General features: G+C 57.0%; 1 protein-coding gene across 1 annotated transcript; it reads right to left on the reverse strand.

Annotated features, from left to right (window-relative positions):
• Positions 1–867: 867 nt before the first annotated feature.
• On the reverse strand, positions 868–10,799 carry ENO1 (enolase 1). The gene is made up of 12 exons (XM_040987861.1): positions 10,685–10,799; positions 9,276–9,369; positions 7,739–7,834; positions 6,567–6,625; positions 5,625–5,694; positions 5,372–5,505; positions 4,787–5,009; positions 3,892–4,089; positions 3,126–3,327; positions 2,852–2,960; positions 2,623–2,681; positions 868–1,216 (listed from the first exon to the last, which is right to left on the reverse strand). The coding sequence occupies exons 2-12, from the start codon at positions 9,358–9,360 to the stop codon at positions 1,147–1,149; spliced, it is 1,305 nt and encodes a 434-aa protein (XP_040843795.1). The 5' UTR covers positions 9,361–9,369; positions 10,685–10,799; the 3' UTR covers positions 868–1,146.
• Positions 10,800–17,021: the final 6,222 nt, after the last annotated feature.

The raw sequence follows: 17,021 nt of genomic DNA on the forward strand, positions 1-17,021 counted from the left end.
GTGCATGAGGCCCTCCCCTTGCCCGAGGTCTGCAAGCACACATCATGCTTGCATCAGGAATCCTGGAAACGTAGGGAGGGGTTAGCGGGGTGCCTGTTCAACTTAGTCCTTAGCAGTCACCCATAAAGGGAAGCAATATGATGCTAGCCCATTTTACAGATCTCTTAAATGGCAACATGCAGTGAGCAGCCTGTGACTGGCTCCTCATGGGCTGAGCTGGGGACCCTGCATGTGCTCAGCAGCTCCATCCCACCCAAAGCCCTCTCCTCTACAAGATTTGGCATGACCACACTCAAGGGGTTTTCACCGTCTAGGGTGAGGCATGCCAGAGGTGCCAGGTCAGCTTGCCAGCTCTGCACACCTGGTGCAGGAAGCTGCAACAAAGAATCCTAGTTGATAAGCAGGCGCAGCCCAAAGCCCTGGTGCTGCTGCACGACATGGCAGCCACCCATACCTCACCACGGCTGCTCTGGCTGGCCTGCTCATGAACAGGTTAACACTCTGGGCACTCAGGAGTTAAGCCATCACCCAGAGGGCTTTTACCAGCTGCTGCTAAGGCAAACCCTCCAGCATGAAGCCCTCCAGTGAGGATGTGGCGTCTTGGACATCACTTGCCAGTCCCCAGCATCAACTTAGTGCAAGCTGCCCGCCACTCACAGGCTTCTGTGCTCTGTACTTGTTAGTCATTAATTCAGGCTGCATCACCATGCCCAAAGCTGCATGGGAAGGAACAGCACCACTCCCCACTGTGAACTGGGGTCCTCCTCGGACCCTTTCACACTCCCCACCAGCCAGTTCTAGGTTAAGCCTCACCCACCCACTCCTGCCCCAGCATGCAAACACAGGACAGGTCCCTGCCCAACAACATCATGTCACAGGTTTTTATTTTGCATTTACACCCACTGGTGAGATGGAGATGACCAGGGAGGTGCTTGGTAAGGGAGGATCGACTGGGCCAAAGTTGAGATACAGAGCGTGGGCTGCCATTGGGGCCAGGTGGTCAAGCGTGGCTTCTGCGGCGACGGGAGGGGAGCTAACTACCACAGGCCCCGGAGCACTGCTCAGGCCCCGGAGCTGCCTGCACCACTGCCGGGCAGATCTACTCGGCAGGTGGGGACCGAGCGCTCGGGATCGCTGGCCTGCAGCTTACTTAGCCAGGGGGTTTCGGAAGTTTCTGCCAGCAAACTTGGCCTTGCTGCCCAGCTCCTCTTCAATTCTGAACAAGACAAAAGACAGGAAGAGAAATCAAATCCTGGTGCAGCATGAGGCTTCCCCCGAGGGGCAGGACCAGCTCTTGTTGGTGAATGCAGGGATCAACCTGCAACAGTGGAGCACCCAGCTTCCCCTGCACTGCCCACTGACCCCTCTTCAAAGACTCCAGGATAAACATCAGGACAGTCTCATTGGTAATGTTTTGGGTTCCAAAGACACTGCTTAGTTCTATATCCAAGAAAAAGAGGGCCTGGCATGATAGCCTAGTGGCTAAAGTCCTTAACCTTGCATGTGCCTCCTATATAGGTACCAGTTTTAATCCCGGCAGGCCCACTAATCACCCAGCTCCCTGCCTGCGGATGGTCTAAAACTTTGGAACCCTGCACTAGCATGCAAGAGGCTCTGGACTGGCGCAGCTCCAGCCGTTGCGGCTGCTTGGGTAGTGAATCAAAGGCCGGAGCTTCTCTCTTCTGGTTTATCTGACTTTGCAATAAATCTTTGAAGAAAAGGGGGAGAAGGGGTACTTCCCAATACAATGCTACAGTTGTGCAGTATGTCAAGCTTTGGCCTGTGTTGTTGGCAACCCATGGTCCTGCTGCTGAAAGGCTGGCTTAGTGCTTGGGGCCCTAGATCCACATGGGAGACCCAGAGCTCCTGGCTCCGCTCAGCTCCATCACTGGGGCCAAATGGGCAGTTAACTAGTGGATGGAACATCTCTCTCCTTTCTGTAACTGTCTTTGACATTAAAATAAGTCAAAATGCCAGGATGATGTCAGTTGGGCACCCAAGAACTTCTGAAACAGCTGCCAACAGTGGCTCAGCCATCAGCTCATTTCTGCTGACCTAGCCCTTCAAAGCACCTAGGAAAGCAATGAAAAAGGGTCCAAGGACGTCGGCCCCTGCCATTTCATCGGAGACCCAGCTGGATTTCCAGGTTCTTAGCCCCAAGCTGCACTAACCCTGGTCCATGATAAACCCATTTAGTATAAGGTCTTTGTCTTCCCTGTGTAACTTTTATACATACATCTTCAGGAAAAACAGCACAAGAACTGGGATACAAGGTCCTTTCTTTCCAAGCCTAGCAAAAACTAGCAGTCTCTCTTGTGTAAGGGCTTGCCATGGAGCCAGTCAGGGTAACACTTGGCCATCTGTGCCCTGGCAGCCTTCATCTCCCTGGGCCCCAGTGTCTCACTAAGACAAGGATCAAGGAGCTAAATCAGACATCACTAAGCCCTTGGGGCTCAGGAGGTTAGAGGACTCCAAGAAATCTTGCTCTCACCAGAAGATGGCAGCACTGAGCAGTGTGTGCCTCAGGTGCCCTCACGTCCAAGCCTGATGCCCCACACATCTCAGCAGGGGGTGTACCCTGAGACTATCCCCGAGGTTAACCTGAGTAGCTTGAGGTTTTACCTGAGTAGCTGGTTGTACTTGGCCAGGCGCTCAGATCGGCAGGGTGCTCCAGTCTTGATCTGGAAGGAAAGAATAAAGGACATGTCTGCTTGTAGCTGGGAACAGGGCAGGAGGCAGAGGCAGCCAGGTGCTGTGTGCAGGCCGGGTATACCCAAGTGAGGACGAGTGTGCCCTACTCTCCTGTGCCGGCTCACTGGTGGGTCTGGGGAATCCGAGAGCTGCTCCTTACCTGCCCAGTGCACAGTCCCACCACCAGGTCGGCGATAAAGGTGTCCTCTGTCTCCCCGGAGCGATGAGACACCATGACGCCCCAGCCGTTGGACTGGGCCAGCTTGCACCTAGAGACCAGAACAGCCCAGAAAATGCATGACTATGAAGTCCAGCCACCTGCTCAGGAGGCAGGGTGGGTCCCTCCAAGCCCCTTGCGCCACTGGCTACTTCAATGCCACCTAGAGTTCTTGTGTAACCCAATGCTGGGAGCCCAGGACGTGGGTGGCACTTACGCCTTCAGGGACTCAGTCACGGAGCCAATCTGGTTCACTTTGAGCAGCAGGCAGTTGCAAGACTTCTGTTCCACGGCCTTGGCAATGCGCTTTGGGTTGGTCACGGTGAGATCGTCCCCCACCACCTGGATGCCCGCGCTGGCTGTGAATTTCTGCCAAGCTTCCCAGTCATCCTGGTCAAAGGGGTCTTCGATGGACACCACTGGGAGCAGGAACACGAGTAAAAGGTCAGGCCTCTGCTGGAAAGGCAGCAACCAGCCACTGCTGTAGCAGCCCAAGGCACCCAGCTTCGGGATTTTGGGAAACCTGACCTGTGTCCAAAGCTGCAGCACCAACTGTGCCCACCCTGGGTCACTTCAGGAACCAAGGCCCGAGGTGGGGGTTAGGGCCCAACCTGGACCAATGAAGACCTGCCAGCCACAATTCTTGTTTCTGCAGTGTGCCACAGGACACATTATGAAGCCACCTGCTTGCATGTTCTCATGTTAATAACAGCTTGGGGCCCCAGGCTGTGGTCACTGTGCCGCAGCCCAGCTCCCAGCAGGCGAGCAGTGACAGGTGGCTGGTGCTGGATTTCCTAGGCCCATCCTTGGCTCTCCAGTGGGTGCACACCACTTCAGCACCTGCCAAGCAGGTGGCGTCACTGCTGGCATCTCCAGGCACTGTTACCACCCACTTGGTGCGGCTTCCTTGTGGGCCAAGACTCTGGGAACAGGCATGTGGTCCGAAACCCCCTCCAGATGCCTCGCTGCCACAGGACGCTTACCTGGGTAGTCTTTGACAAAGGACTTGTACAGGTCGGCCAGCTGGTCGGGTGTGATGTAGCGGCTGGGATCGTCTGCAGACTTGAAGTCTAGGTCGTACTTGCCGGACCTGAAGAACTCGGAGGCAGCCACGTCCATGCCGATGACCACCTTATCAGTGTAGCCGGCCTTCGCGATGGCGTTCTTCAGCAACTCCAGGGCTGCGAGTGGAGGACAGCTTGAGTTAGCATGTGGGCATGCAGCTACCACAAGGGATCGTACCAGAGGGTGCTAGAGGCCAACCTTTTGTTTGTCACTGGGCATGAAGCCCTTGACCAGGGACTGCCCCACTGCACCAGCACAAGAGGAAGTCAGCCCTGCCAAGGCGCCATCCCGGTGCCCAGGAGCAGCACTGTCGGTGAGAACAATTCCAGTGAGTGGCTAACACCAGAGCCTGGGTTCCCTGAAGGAACCCTGGATGCCTCGCAGGTCAGACCACCTCTGGGTCTGCATTCCACCGCATGGTGCTGTGTGCAGGCGGGACATCAGGGGCTCGGATGCCCTCTGCGCCGAGCTTCCCTGAGCAGACAGGCTAACCCAGGCCTACTTTCTCTTCACCAAGAAGATGGAGCCCAAAAAGGAGCCAAAGGCATGCTGGGTTATTTCCTTCCTATGCTTGTCTGCCTCAAAAGCCACAGAACACGCCGTTACGCTTCTGACCTTGTGAGGTATGCAGGATGCAACCATCTGCCTGACCACAGCTGGCCCCGCTTGCCCAAGCAGAAGTCAAATCGGGAAGGAAATTTCTAAATTTCAGAAGCAGTTCCTGCCGCTACCAGCCCTACCAGCCCTGTTCCGAGGCACAGGCGCAAAGGAAGGCACCCTGGCCGCCCAGCTAAGGCCTGTCTGCGCATTCACCTTCCTTATTCTCCAGGATGTTGGGCGCAAACCCGCCCTCGTCGCCGACGTTGGTGGCATCCTTGCCGTATTTCTCCTTGATGACATTTTTCAAGTTGTGGTAGACCTCAGCCCCAATGCGCATGGCTTCGCGGAAGTTGGCTGCTCCGACAGGCAGGATCATAAACTCCTGCATGGCCAGCTTGTTGCCAGCGTGCGAGCCACCATTGATGACGTTGAAGGCCTGTGGGAGGGGGGCACAGAGGCTTGGCCCAGGGCCAGACTACCCTTGGGAGCCCATGCCCTGCTCAGTACTCCTTTACAGCTGAGCCCACAAGGTCAAGGGTGGCTTGGGCAATGCTCCACTGGTCTCTTTCAAGGACTGCAGAAACTGCCATCACACTCTACCCACTCATAAGGACCTGGGTACAAGGCAGCTGTGTCCCATGTTCAAGGTCAAGAGCACAGAGGCTGCCCAAGGCCGAGAACGCAGTGCCTGTTCTAGCAGGGTGTGGGCGGTCAGGGTCTCAGCCCTCCCACTCCCTACCGGCTGCTGTGAGGGGGGCAAAACCCACCACCCGGCCTGGGAACTCCCCCTTTACTCACGGGGACTGGCAGGATGACCTCCGAGTTGCCAGCCAGGTCAGCAATGTGGCGATACAGGGGCACCCCCTTCTCCACAGCGCCAGCTTTGCATACAGCAAGGGACACCCCAAGGATGGCATTCGCACCAAACTTGGCTGCAACAGAAGGCCACAGTTGCTTCCCACTGAGCACCTTTATCTGGACCAGCCCCCGCCACCTGGCTCAGTCCCCAAAGGCCACCCCCTTCCAGCAGACCCCACCTCAGGCAACTCACATTTGTTTTCGGTCCCGTCCATGTCAATCATCAGCTGGTCTATCTTTTCCTGCTCGACGACGTTCAATTTCTGGGAGAAAGGGGTGGGGGACAAGGGGGATGAGGCCTAGAAGGGCAGGTCACTGTCTGCACCTTTGCCCTCCTGCCCACAATCTACAGAACTGTGTAACTAGGCAAGGTCAAAGTCTGGTTCACATTGTTTTCAGCCAAAGAGTGGAAAACTGCCCTGTACTTCCCTCAGCCATCAGAGGTCATCGCCCAAGGTCACATCAGGCAACAGGCAGGAGGTACTGCTACCAGCACCCCTGTGAGCGTCTGGAACCACAAGGCCCATGGCCTACTGCCACCCAGGGAGGCCCTGTGAGGGCAGAGGGACAGGACACGGAGGTGCCCAGAGAGGGTGTGGGCAGAAGTGACAAGCAACGCTCTGTGAGAACCAGCCAGGCTGGCACCAATTACTGAATGCCACATATACAGGCCAAAGTATGCTGGCTGGGATGGGAACAAAAAAAGAGGGCTTCCACTGCCAAGGGGCCTAGGCCAGATCCGTGCAGGAGGGACTGGACCCAGGGGACATTAAGCCTGTAACAGATGACAAAACCGCTGGGGGTGGGGGCTGGGTTTCCATGGCCCTCAGCCTTGTTCCACCTAGGCCAGGTCTCCTACCACCGTGACATACTCAAGATTCAAGCAAGTGCCTGAATGAGCTGCCAGCACACTGCAGATGCCAGCAGAGGCAGTTAGGGCTGCGGGCCTCTGGCTGTCACAGGACACACATGCCACGGGCAGGTTAGTGTCAAAACACCTGTGGATGAAGTTCATGCATGACAGGAACCCCAGCCAAGCGGCTTGTGGCCCCTGGAGCCAGCTCTTCTGTGACGGGAAAGCCCCCGGGCCGAGGCCCGCTCTGCTGAGATAGACATGAGGTATTGGGAGGCCTACCTTGCTAACCAGGGCAGGCGCAATAGTTTTATTGATGTGCTCAACAGCCTTTGAGACACCTAGAAGGAACAATCAAATCAAATTACCCATTCATCAAGAGGCCCGAGCAGTGTAGCTAGAGAACTGGAGGCTGCTGACCCAGAAGCCCAAAGCCCAGAGACCTGCCATGGGCGCCTGACCCCTACCCCCAGAGCTGGAGGGCTTTCCGGCCCTGTTGGAGCGCTCTCACCTTGGATCCCATGGGTTAGACGCACACACGCACGCGCGTGCACACACACACCAACACACACTCCGCTCACAGGCCCCGCAGCAGGCTGGTTAGTCTCCAAGACCATGCACTGACTTGGACAGCGGCTGCAGACACTGCAGCATGTCCGGCAGTTTACCTGAGTGCACAAGGCCGGTGCCAGGAACTCATTAATATACTTAACGGGCCTGGAGACGCCTGCCCAGCCGAGATGGACAGAGAAGGAAAAGAGAGAGAGGCTCAGAGAACAGGCTGTGGAGGACAGGTAGAGAAAGCGAGCAGACAGGCCGGCGGGGGTCTGCCCGGGCACATGCTGGCCTCTGCCAAGGCCTGGCATTTGTTCCGTCCTAGCAAGGTCCTGCCCAGGCTAGGCAGAAGCAGCCACCGGCATGGGCACACAGAGCTCTCAACAAAGTTGCTGTGGCCTGAGGGCCGCAGCCCCAGCCCTGGCACAGTGCCTCTCACCTGCTTTTAGGGCACCCCTGCCAGGGAGCCATTCTGAGCGCTGCTCAGATTCAGCACTGCACAGGGTCTATTTATAGCTGGGGCTGAGGCCCTGTCTGCGGGCCACACAGGATGGGCTCATGTGCTTCCCTGTTCAAGGGTGTGAACAGACATGGACAGGTCAACAGGAACGCAGCATGTGAGGTGGCCAGTCAGAGCAGATGCTGCAGACCCTTACCGCCTCCATGTGGCAGAAGCGCTCGGGGAAGGACACAGGCCTCTCCTGGGCCTCTCGGCAGAAGGCTGGAGCACTGCAGCAGCAAGGAGCAAGCCCGGGCAGTGCTGCTCCAGCGGCCCCGCTCTCCATATGCCATAGCTCCAGGACGGTGGGCAGGCTGACCACTCCCCAATGCCAGCCCACCCCCTGCCCTGCTGGATGTGCAAGGGTCAGAGATGCACAGAAGCCAACTGCAAGCCTTACCCTTCCCCATGTAGCGGGTCTTGTCATTGTCCCTCAGCTCCAGGGCCTCATAGATGCCAGTGGAAGCTCCGCTGGGCACAGCAGCCCGGAAAAGACCTGGAATGGGGTAGGGAATACAAACAAGAGACACAATGACAGGGCCATCACTGTGGCAGTGGGTTGCTACCTCTTTTGATTCCAACAAAGTCAAGTTCTTTGTTCCCGGCTTCATTCAATCTGGCCCAAGTCTTCCCAAGTAGCCATCAGAGTGAACCAGTAGATGCAAGACGGTTGGTCTCTCCCGCTCTGGGAGCAGCCCAGGTGGCCCACATTAGCAAACACTGTGACCGACTCTTCCTTCTCTCAGCTGCCTAACCCACAGTCACGTTTCTAGGATTCTGCAATGCAGATAACCCCCACCTGCAAGCTGCAGATTTTCTCTGCAGGAGCAGGGGAGGCATCTGGGGCCCTTGGAGCCAGCGATGGATGCCTTCACCCGCCCGTGCCAACAGGGTATGTAGGGGATTGCTGATATTCTAGTAGCTGTGTTGAGCTAGAAAGGAATTTAAAAAAAAAAATCAGCTGAACAGAACTGCTAGTCCATCTGCCTTAACTCAGTGGGGTGCTCTATCCAAAGTAAAATCACATGGCACAGTCCCGTCTTAACCAGCTGTGTGGCTGTCCCGTGGGAGGGCACCTGCAGTTTGAGGGAGAGCAGTGTAGACACTCTGGAATCTTTCCTTAGGAGTAGACACAGCAGAAGCCAGTCCTCCTTTCCCCGGGGTTCCAGGCGTGAGTCAGGCGGTGACTCAGCTCGGCCTGGGGAAGTTCAGCTCTGCCCACAGCTGCCGCTTTTCCAACCTCACGCCGCGTTCATTTACGACATAGCTGAGGCCCCGTGTCTGGAGGGTAGGGGTGGGCAGCTCTTAGGCCTGCAGCGTTTCACGTGACAAACTCTCTCCTTGGGGTTCCTTGACCACCCCAAAACAACCAACAGCCCAGACCTGGGCATTGCTGGCCTTCACACACCCCCGCCTCCCCACCTCACGGACCTGGAAGCCCTCAGGCCCAATTCTCTCAGCAAGACAAAAAGGAATCACAAGCTACGAGCATGTGCAGACCACAAAGAATGTGTGCAGTAATGACTCGTGCCCACTGTGATGGCACAGTTCCGGCAATGGCTTACTCTGCAAATGCTACAGGCAGGACTGGGGTAGGCCATGGTGGGCAGGGCAGTAGGCCCTGGGCACGGCTGCCTCCCAGCACGCTAGCAAGAAGCTGGTGGACCACGCAGCAGCTGGAGGGCAGGAACTGACAAGGGAAACTGCAAGGGCTGACATCATGGACATCCTTCCGTCATTTTTAACACTTTTTCAAAGATGTATTTTTCTGGAAGGGTAAGGAATGGGGATCCGTTTTCCCCCAAATGGCTGCAGCTGCCGGAAGTCAGGGCAGGGGAACCCAGGGGCTCAAGCTTGTGGGCCATCTTCCAGTGCCTTCACAGGGACCCTGGCTGTGAGCTGGATGGGACGTTCAAGCATTCCGAGATGGTACATACCTTTTGAGGTGTAGAGATCAACTTCCACGGTCGGATTCCCACGAGAGTCAAAGATCTCTCGGGCACAGATCTTGAGAATAGACATGGTGGTTTTCTGTGGGAAAAGCAGTTCACTTTCCATGAACCGTTATCCTGCGTCTGCTCATTTATGCAAAGGTCCCTGGACTGGGTGTGCAAAGGCTGGTCTAGAAGTTTAAGCAGTGTGCCGTGTCCCACCGCCCGGGGCCATCGGGCCCAGACGGCGAGACCCACAGGCCAAGGCTTGCCACATGCGCACTGGGAATCACTACCAGGCCATGGGTGCAGGGAAGGGCACAGGAATCTGAGGGCTGCCTGGCAATTGAAGAGGACCCAGATCAAGGTCAACGGGCGGTCAATGCCATGTGCGGGGCTGGGGCAATAACCCTGCAGACGTGGGTGGATGTGCCTGCATCCGAGCCCCGGGAGCTCAGCAGCACCTGGGACGCTCAGCTCCCACAACCCTGAGCAGCGGGTGCTTCGCCACATTCTAGAAAGGTAACAAGAATCTAGCACGATGCTTTGAATACCTAGGGGAAAACCCGCCATCTTCCAGGAAAGCCCCTTTCCCCTCTCTGAGGACGGGGTGGGCGCCCAAAGAGGAAGCCCCACTTGCAAAGGTCGGCGGATGGGAACGGAATCGGCATGCAAAAGCCATCGCCCAGCCCGACACCTTGTCTGGAAGGTTCCAAGGCTGCAAACGGCCTGTCTCAAGATCGTAGATCGAGGCCGTTTCTTTATGACAATGGAGTTTTATTCCTTAGCCAAGATAAAGGTATTGAGGTTTTATCTCCGATGTTGCTACAAAGACAAATCTGCTCTGGTTTTCTCGCTCAGAATTGTATCTTTACAGTGTTGGCAAATCGCTAACTTGCGCAGCGTGCAGACAGACTCCCCCAGCCCCTCCCCATTTCCACTTCACATTTCAGCTCAGTCGGTGACCCAATGCTGAGCTCACGGTGTGCACGTGAAGCGTTCCTCGTCATTCACGTGGGCTGGAAATGTATTCTGCGGGTCTTCAAGAATGGCCGAGTGCCCGGGGCCCAGGCAGCTGACCACGCGCCCTAGGCCTCGTGGGCTGGGGTCCCGCAAGCGCATCCCACGCGCAAAGCCCGAGCAGCGCCGGGCTCACCGGGCGGGGTGAGCTGCGGAGGCAACGAGCCCCGCAGCTGTCCCCGAGCTCGGCCCATGGGTGGCCTCTGTGGCGGGACAGGGCAGGCCTCCGGGTCTCGCTCCACGCTGCTGCCCCTTCCTCCATTTTAGGATGGGATGGGCGGGCGCTAACGGGCCGCGATGCTCGGCCCAGCCGGGGCTGCTGCAGATTCCCCAAGGCCGCTTTGCCCGTCGCCCCCACCCCCCTCAGCAGTTATCCCCGGGCCCTGAGTCCTCACCTGGACGCTGCACTCCGAAGCGCAAGGGAGAAGCCGAGGGTGCTGCAGACACCAACGCGAGCGTGAGCAGAGAAAGACCAGCTCGCCCCGAGTGCCCCGACCTAGTCTCCGCGCACCCCGCCCCTACTTCCTGCCCAGCGCCGGAGGCCCCGCCCACTGGCCACCCCGGCCCCGCCTCCTCCGCGCCCGCTCGCCATTGGCCGGCCGCGCTGTCACTCGGCAAGGGGGTGGTACCGAGTCCGCCAGCGCGGCGGAGGGGGGGGCGCCCTGGGGGCGTTATTGGGGGGCAGCCTGGGTTGGGGTCCCCCCGATCGCCCAGGTCCGCGTCAGGGGCCGGGCGAGCCCCGCTCCGTGGCTCCCCGCGCCGCCCGGGGGCTGGGTGGCCCGCGAAGCCGCCGCCGTGGGGCGGGGCGGGGACGGCGCGGCGGGCATGAGGGCCCGGGCATCCGTCACGTACTCCGAGTCCCGCACGCACTCCGCGTCGCCCCGGCGCCGCACGTCCGGCCCCCGGCCTTGGGGACGACCTTCCCTGCCCGCCTCCCGCCTGGGCCCCGAGACCCCGCGGGCGAGGAGACGTTGAGGGCCGGGGGCGACGTGCGTCCCGGGCGCCCGCGCGCCGCCCGCCAAGGTGACCCCGGCCCGGTGGGCGAGGCCGGACGGAGGCCCTGCGTCCTTTTGCTCGCCTCACACTGGGCAGCGCTGCGTGCCGGCCTCCTCCCCGCGCACCCCCTCCATGTTAGTCCGTTCCCAGTCCCTTGTTAATGGGCTTTTTGCAGAAACATGTCCTGTCCTTGCACTCGCCCCCGGGAGACCCGAGGGAGCCCTCACGGCTGCTGGTCACCCGTGCCTGCCGGGGGTGCAGTTTGGTGTAGATGAGAGGACTTTCTCGAAGGCCAGGTCCTGTCATTGGCCACACTGACCTGCAGCTGAAGTAGAGAAAGGGGCAGGTGCCTTGATTGTATCTTTCCGGTCAGGGAACTACTGGGAGCACAGTGTTTGCTTTAGGAACGCAGAAGGGAGAACTTAAGCATTTAGTGTCGGTTGGGGCAGAGGGTATTTAAAAATATTTGCCTAAGGAGTGAAGCTGCACTGTGCAAGTAGCGTTTAAGATTTCGCCAGCGAGACTCAGCTTTGGCTGCTGGAAACCGGCGTCCCCAGCCTGTGGTTCAGCAGCCTCACCAAGGGCCAGCGTTGCCCACGCCTTAGGAGAACTCTTAGAAACCACACAGGCTTTTTCTGAGCAATTCTAAGGTGTGGTCTTGAGAGGACTCCAAACAATCAGATTTTACAGGAACGTGGTTAGAGGGCTAGAGTTAGAACAGTGCTCAGCCTGCTCTCTGCTCTCTGGCCTCTGGGAGGCCGCCCCGCACTGGGGCCTCGAACCCTTGCCCTGCACGTTAATGATTACTAGAAGCACGTCGAGCTTGCTTCCAAAATGCCCAGGCTGCCGGAGGTCCACGCTGATCTGATTGCAGGAGCATGTGAAAACCACTCGCGCGGTTGGTGGGTAGGCAGGAGCGGGGAGTGTCCCAGGCTGGCAGTGCACTTAAGCGGGTGGCCGCGGCCACTACCACTGTGGGAAGCTGCTGTCGGCCTGAGTTATGGTCAGCCCGGAGGCATGCACGCTATGGAGTCGTGTCCAGCTAGCTCGCAAGCCTGGGGCGGCCGTGGGGCGGGGGAGGCGTGGAAAGCCTGCGACTCACCCACCCACCTCCTGCGGGAGAGCTGGACAGCAGCAGGGTCCCTCCCTGGCCCACAGCTAAGCACTGTGGTCTGTAGCTCTTCTGAACTGCGTGTGTTTCCGTGTGTATACACCGCGTCTGAGTTTTGATAACCGTTTACTGCAGTTTATTGCTCTGCTTGGTGTTCTGAGATCCGCTGTGCGGCTGCAGATGGTCCGTTCTCAGTACTGTGCCCTGTCCCATGGTGTCAATATATCCCACGCTCACATTTTGGTTTTGTTCTCTTTGTATCTTTATTACTACTGTGAGGAGACAGATGGGCTAATAGGAAGTTAGGGTCCTTCACTCCTTGGCAAAGTTAAAATCTTGGGCTGGGCACACTAGCCCCAGTAACTGTAGTCCTTACCTTGAATGTGCTGTGATGCCATATTGGTGCCAGTTCTATTCCCAGCAGCCCTGCTTTCCCATTCAGCTCCCTGTTTGTGGCCTGGGAAAGCAGCCAAGGACGGTCCAAATCCTTGGGACCTGCAACCGTGTGGGAGACCTGGAAGAGACTCCTGGCTCCTGGGTTTGGACCGGCGCAGCTCTGGCCATTGTCACCACGTGGGGAGTGAGTCAGCGGACAGCCCCTTCCTCTGTCTCTCTTCTCTCTGTACATCTGACTTTCCAATAAGAATGAGTGTTTTGTTTTTTTAATAACTTGGTGGCCCAGTGCGGTAGCCTAGTGGCTGAAGACCTGGATGGGAAATGAAGCTGCTGGGATTAGAACCTGCACTCATGTGGGATCCCGGCACGTGCAAGGCGAGGAGTTCAGCTGCTAGGCTTTTGCGCCAGGCCCTCCAAATAAATAAATCTTTGAAAAATAAGTATGAAATCTTGCTTCTCCCCATTTTTTTGCCCTTCCAGGAGCTGGCTCTCCCTAGCTTTGTTCCTCAGTCCCCTTGAGGGAGAGCAGAAAGACAAAGTCAGGATACCAATTTGCATCCCTTAGAGTGGTTGTCATGAAAGAGCAAGGAGACACAGCCCACTAACCCATCTCTGCGTTAGTGTCAAGAGGAGGTGCCTGAGTTCTCAGCCTCTCCGAACAGGAGGAAGCCCAGGTCACATCCTTCTGGCGGAATTTGTTCTCAACGAAGTGCTGCACACTGCTGCCTGCGGCGGCACTTGGCACATGAACTGGTGCCCATTTGGGATCCTGGAGCTTGAAAGGGGAGAACTTAGCTACTGAGCCCTCGTGCTCGAACCCACCTGCTTGTTTCTGTGCGAAGCCACTTGCCCCCTTAGAAAGCAGTGACTCAAGTAGGGGGTCCCTATCACATGTGGAACATCTGGACAGATTGCAGCTGTGGCCTGGCCCGGCAGCAGCCATTGCAGACATTTGGGGAGTAGACCAGCAGGTGGGAACTCTGTGTCTGTTACATAAATACCTGGGGCTTAGTGCAATAGTCTAGTGGCTACATCCTTGCCTTACAGATGCTGGGATCCCATATGGGTACTGGTTTGTGTCCCAGCTGCTCTACTTCCCATCCAGCTCCCTGCTTGTGGATTGGGAAAGCTTTTGGAGACGACCCAAAGCCTTGGTACCCTGTACCCACACGGGAGACCTGGACGAGGTTCCTGGCTCCTGGCTTTGAATCAGCTCAGTTCTGGCCATTGCAGCCACTTGGGAAGTGAAAGAGCAGACAGAAGAGAGCGGGGAGTTCTCTCACACGTGTGGGGGTGGCATTGCTGGGCCCTGGAACCTGAGTGAGTCTTCCCCTCCGCCTTCACCTGCCCTTCCACAGTGAGCACGTGTTCTGATACAGCATGAAAAACAACGGGGCCCTTCCTTTGCAATCTTTTCCGGGAATGAAATTCCGTTTGGGTCTGTCTCTCATGCTCCGGGTTAAGCTGCAGTTCAGTGAGTGGAGCAGTTAGTGGAGACGGAATGGTGAGCCAGGAAAGGCCCCTGTCTCACTCTGTGAAGGGAAATGGGGTTGCAGGATCCACGTGTGAATTCTGGGTGGAGTCAGGTTCTTCCTTCGGCAGGGAGTGGCCCCTGTGACTCAGGGCCCAAGAGCGGGCTTTCCCCCAGGGCGTCTGGTGGACCGCAGATCCCAGCCGTTCTCCCTGGCGTGGCTGAGCCGTCAGTCCTGGTCATGCAGTACACTGCTAGTGGTGCAAGTGTGACTCACAGCTTCATCAACAAATCCAGATGGGCTCCATTCCATCAGCTACACTTCTCAAGGCGGGCAGCCTGGTTCCTGGGCCTGGTCCTCAACCTAGGAGCTGTCAGCTCCTCCGACACTGAGCTCCGATTTGGAGAGAATGACACAGTGTTGTCTTCATTTGTGTGTCGACAGCATGCCCATAAGCCTATGTGGGCTGGAATTTAACCGTGGCGTCTTCAGGATTTGAGAGATATGACTCATGGGGCTCTCACACTTGCTAGATGCCTTATGTGTTCTAGAATAATCTGCAGCCTGGAGAAGCAAGCTTGTATGGCCAGAGGCCACTCTGTTGTGTCACACAATTGTGGCTTTGATTGTAAACCTCTTGAGCCCTATTCCCAGGATGGCATCTTCTGAACAGAGAGAGAGAGAAATCGCCTGCCCTCCACCAACTGCTGTCTTGGCTGAGGTGTGGCAGGTCCCTGAGCCACAGGCCCTGACTAGTCTTGGGGGGGGTGGGGTGGTGGTTGTTGTGTTGTTCCCCTCTGGGCAGGAAATGCAGAGCAGAGAGTGCATTTGAGTGGAAATTTTGTTAGAACATCTCAGGACATGCAGACTGACCGACACAGGTGCAGGGGCAGAGATACTGGGTCCATTTGCAAATAAATGTCTATGGAGTGCTCCTAGGGGGCTGATCTCCAAGTAGCGTTGGCATCCTGCTGCTGCCTGGGAGCTGGGTGGGACACACAGGATGGGCCAGGCAAGGTGGCCAACCGCTGCCCCCTTTGGGATGCCTGCCACGCAAACCCCTCCACAAGGATTTCTTGGGCCGACAGGTCTTCCCCACCTTGGTTCACAGCAGCGAGAATCAGCACCAGGAGGGTGGCCTGGCCCGACAGCCCCCCGTGGAGTCTGGGTGCTTTGTAAAGAGGTCTGTTGGGCTCACAGTGTGGGAGTGTGAGTCAGCACTCGACGGAGAGCTGGCCAGGGTCAGTGAGGTAGCGCGGGGCTGGACAGATGGGCCTCTCCCTGCATGGAGCAGCTGACCACCTTGAGACGGGCCGATGCACAGAAGCAAAGTTAAATGAACAGAGTTCGCCTGACTGGCCAGACAGCAAACAGCTTGGGAGCCCAGTCTGCAAGCAGACAGGATTATAAAAGAATGGGAACAAATTCTTTCCTGTTGTTTCTGCCCTCACTTCTCCTGGACAAAGTATTTCCTGGCTGTGCAACTCCTCCCAGGGTTTATTGTCCCGGGTTATCACCCAGGGCAGCAGCTGGGCTCAGGGGATTCTGCGGGGCGCTTCGCCTCACAGGTCCGAGGGGGGCGAAGGGCGGACTTGGATGTGCGCATTCCTGCATTCCTTTCGGCAGTGCCTTTATCTTCTTTCCCTCTACAAGGGCGAATTTCTAACTTCCAACCTAACCTGGTCTCCTGGTGAGACGGGAAGCCAGAGGATGGGAGGGGTCAGCCTTGCTGCTACACAACAGCAAGTAGCTCCTCTTTGGGAGCTGAGTAGGGTCCCCAAGAGAACTGCTTCATCCCTTCTGAAGCCTGGGACTCAATCAGCTTGCACTGGGATCCACCCAGGGGACTAAGCTTCTAGCTGGTGAATCCTCCGTGGGCACAATCAGACCTCGTGCAAGTCATCGCAGGGGTGACTTGGAGCCACCCCTGGGGAAGCTGGGAAGCTGGGGGTGAGGCTCTCCAAAGGGAATGAGTCCATGATGGAAAGCTGAGAGGCGGATAGCTCAGAGCAGGCTGTGGGCAGAAGCCAAAAGGAGGTTTGCCATTAAAAGAAATAAGGTTTCTGCCAGACATGGCACAGAAGGTTATGGCTCTGCATGTAACACCAGCATCCCATATCAGGGCACCAGTGCACACTGCTGTTTCTAGCACAGCGTCCTGCAGTGTGCCTGGGAGGGCACTGAAGATGCCCCAGATCCTTGGCCCCTGCCACCTGTGTGCAGGCCAGGATGGTATTCTGGCCCCTGGTCTCAATGTGGCCTTGCCCCAGTAGCTGTTGATATTTATGGAATGAACCAGCAGGTGGAAAATCTCTCTGTGTCTCCCTGTATCACTATAATTTTCAAATAAATAAATAAACCTTTAAAAAAAAAAAACAATGTATTTACTCAGGCCCTGCACGGTGGCCTAGAGGCTAAAATCCTTGCCTTGAATGCACTAGGATCCAATTTGGGGACAGGTTCTAATCCCGGCAGCTCCACTTCCCATCCAGCTCCCTGCCTGTGGCCTGGGAAAGCAGTTGAGGATACCCCAAAGCCTTGGGAACCTGCACCCACGTGGGAGACCTGGAGGAGGTTCCTGGCTCCTGGCTTCGGATTGGCGCAGCACCAACCGGCCAATGCGGTCACTTGGGGAATGGATCATCAGATGGGAGATCTTCCTCTCTGTATATGTGACTTTGTAATTCAAATAAACAAATCTTTTTTTAAAAAAATGTATTCATTCATTCATAGTTCTGGCAGCTGTAAGTTTAAACT

The sequence above is a fragment of the Ochotona curzoniae genome, unplaced genomic scaffold (genome assembly GCF_017591425.1).
Source record: "Ochotona curzoniae isolate NIBS_2020 unplaced genomic scaffold, NIBS_Ocur_1.0 contig_4792, whole genome shotgun sequence".
Lineage (NCBI taxonomy): Eukaryota > Metazoa > Chordata > Mammalia > Lagomorpha > Ochotonidae > Ochotona > Ochotona curzoniae.

Bases quoted from the DNA above. Each gene is read 5' to 3' on its own strand.
- ENO1 (XM_040987861.1), bottom strand. From the start codon at position 9,360: ATGTCTATTCTCAAGATCTGTGCCCGAGAGATCTTTGACTCTCGTGGG. The intron at 2,961-3,125 runs GTAAGTGCCACC...TCTGGTCTCTAG, and splicing joins GTGACTGAGTCCCTGAAGGC to GTGCAAGCTGGCCCAGTCCA. The intron at 1,217-2,622 runs GTAAAACCTCAA...TGTCTTGTTCAG, and splicing joins AAGTACAACCAGCTACTCAG to AATTGAAGAGGAGCTGGGCA.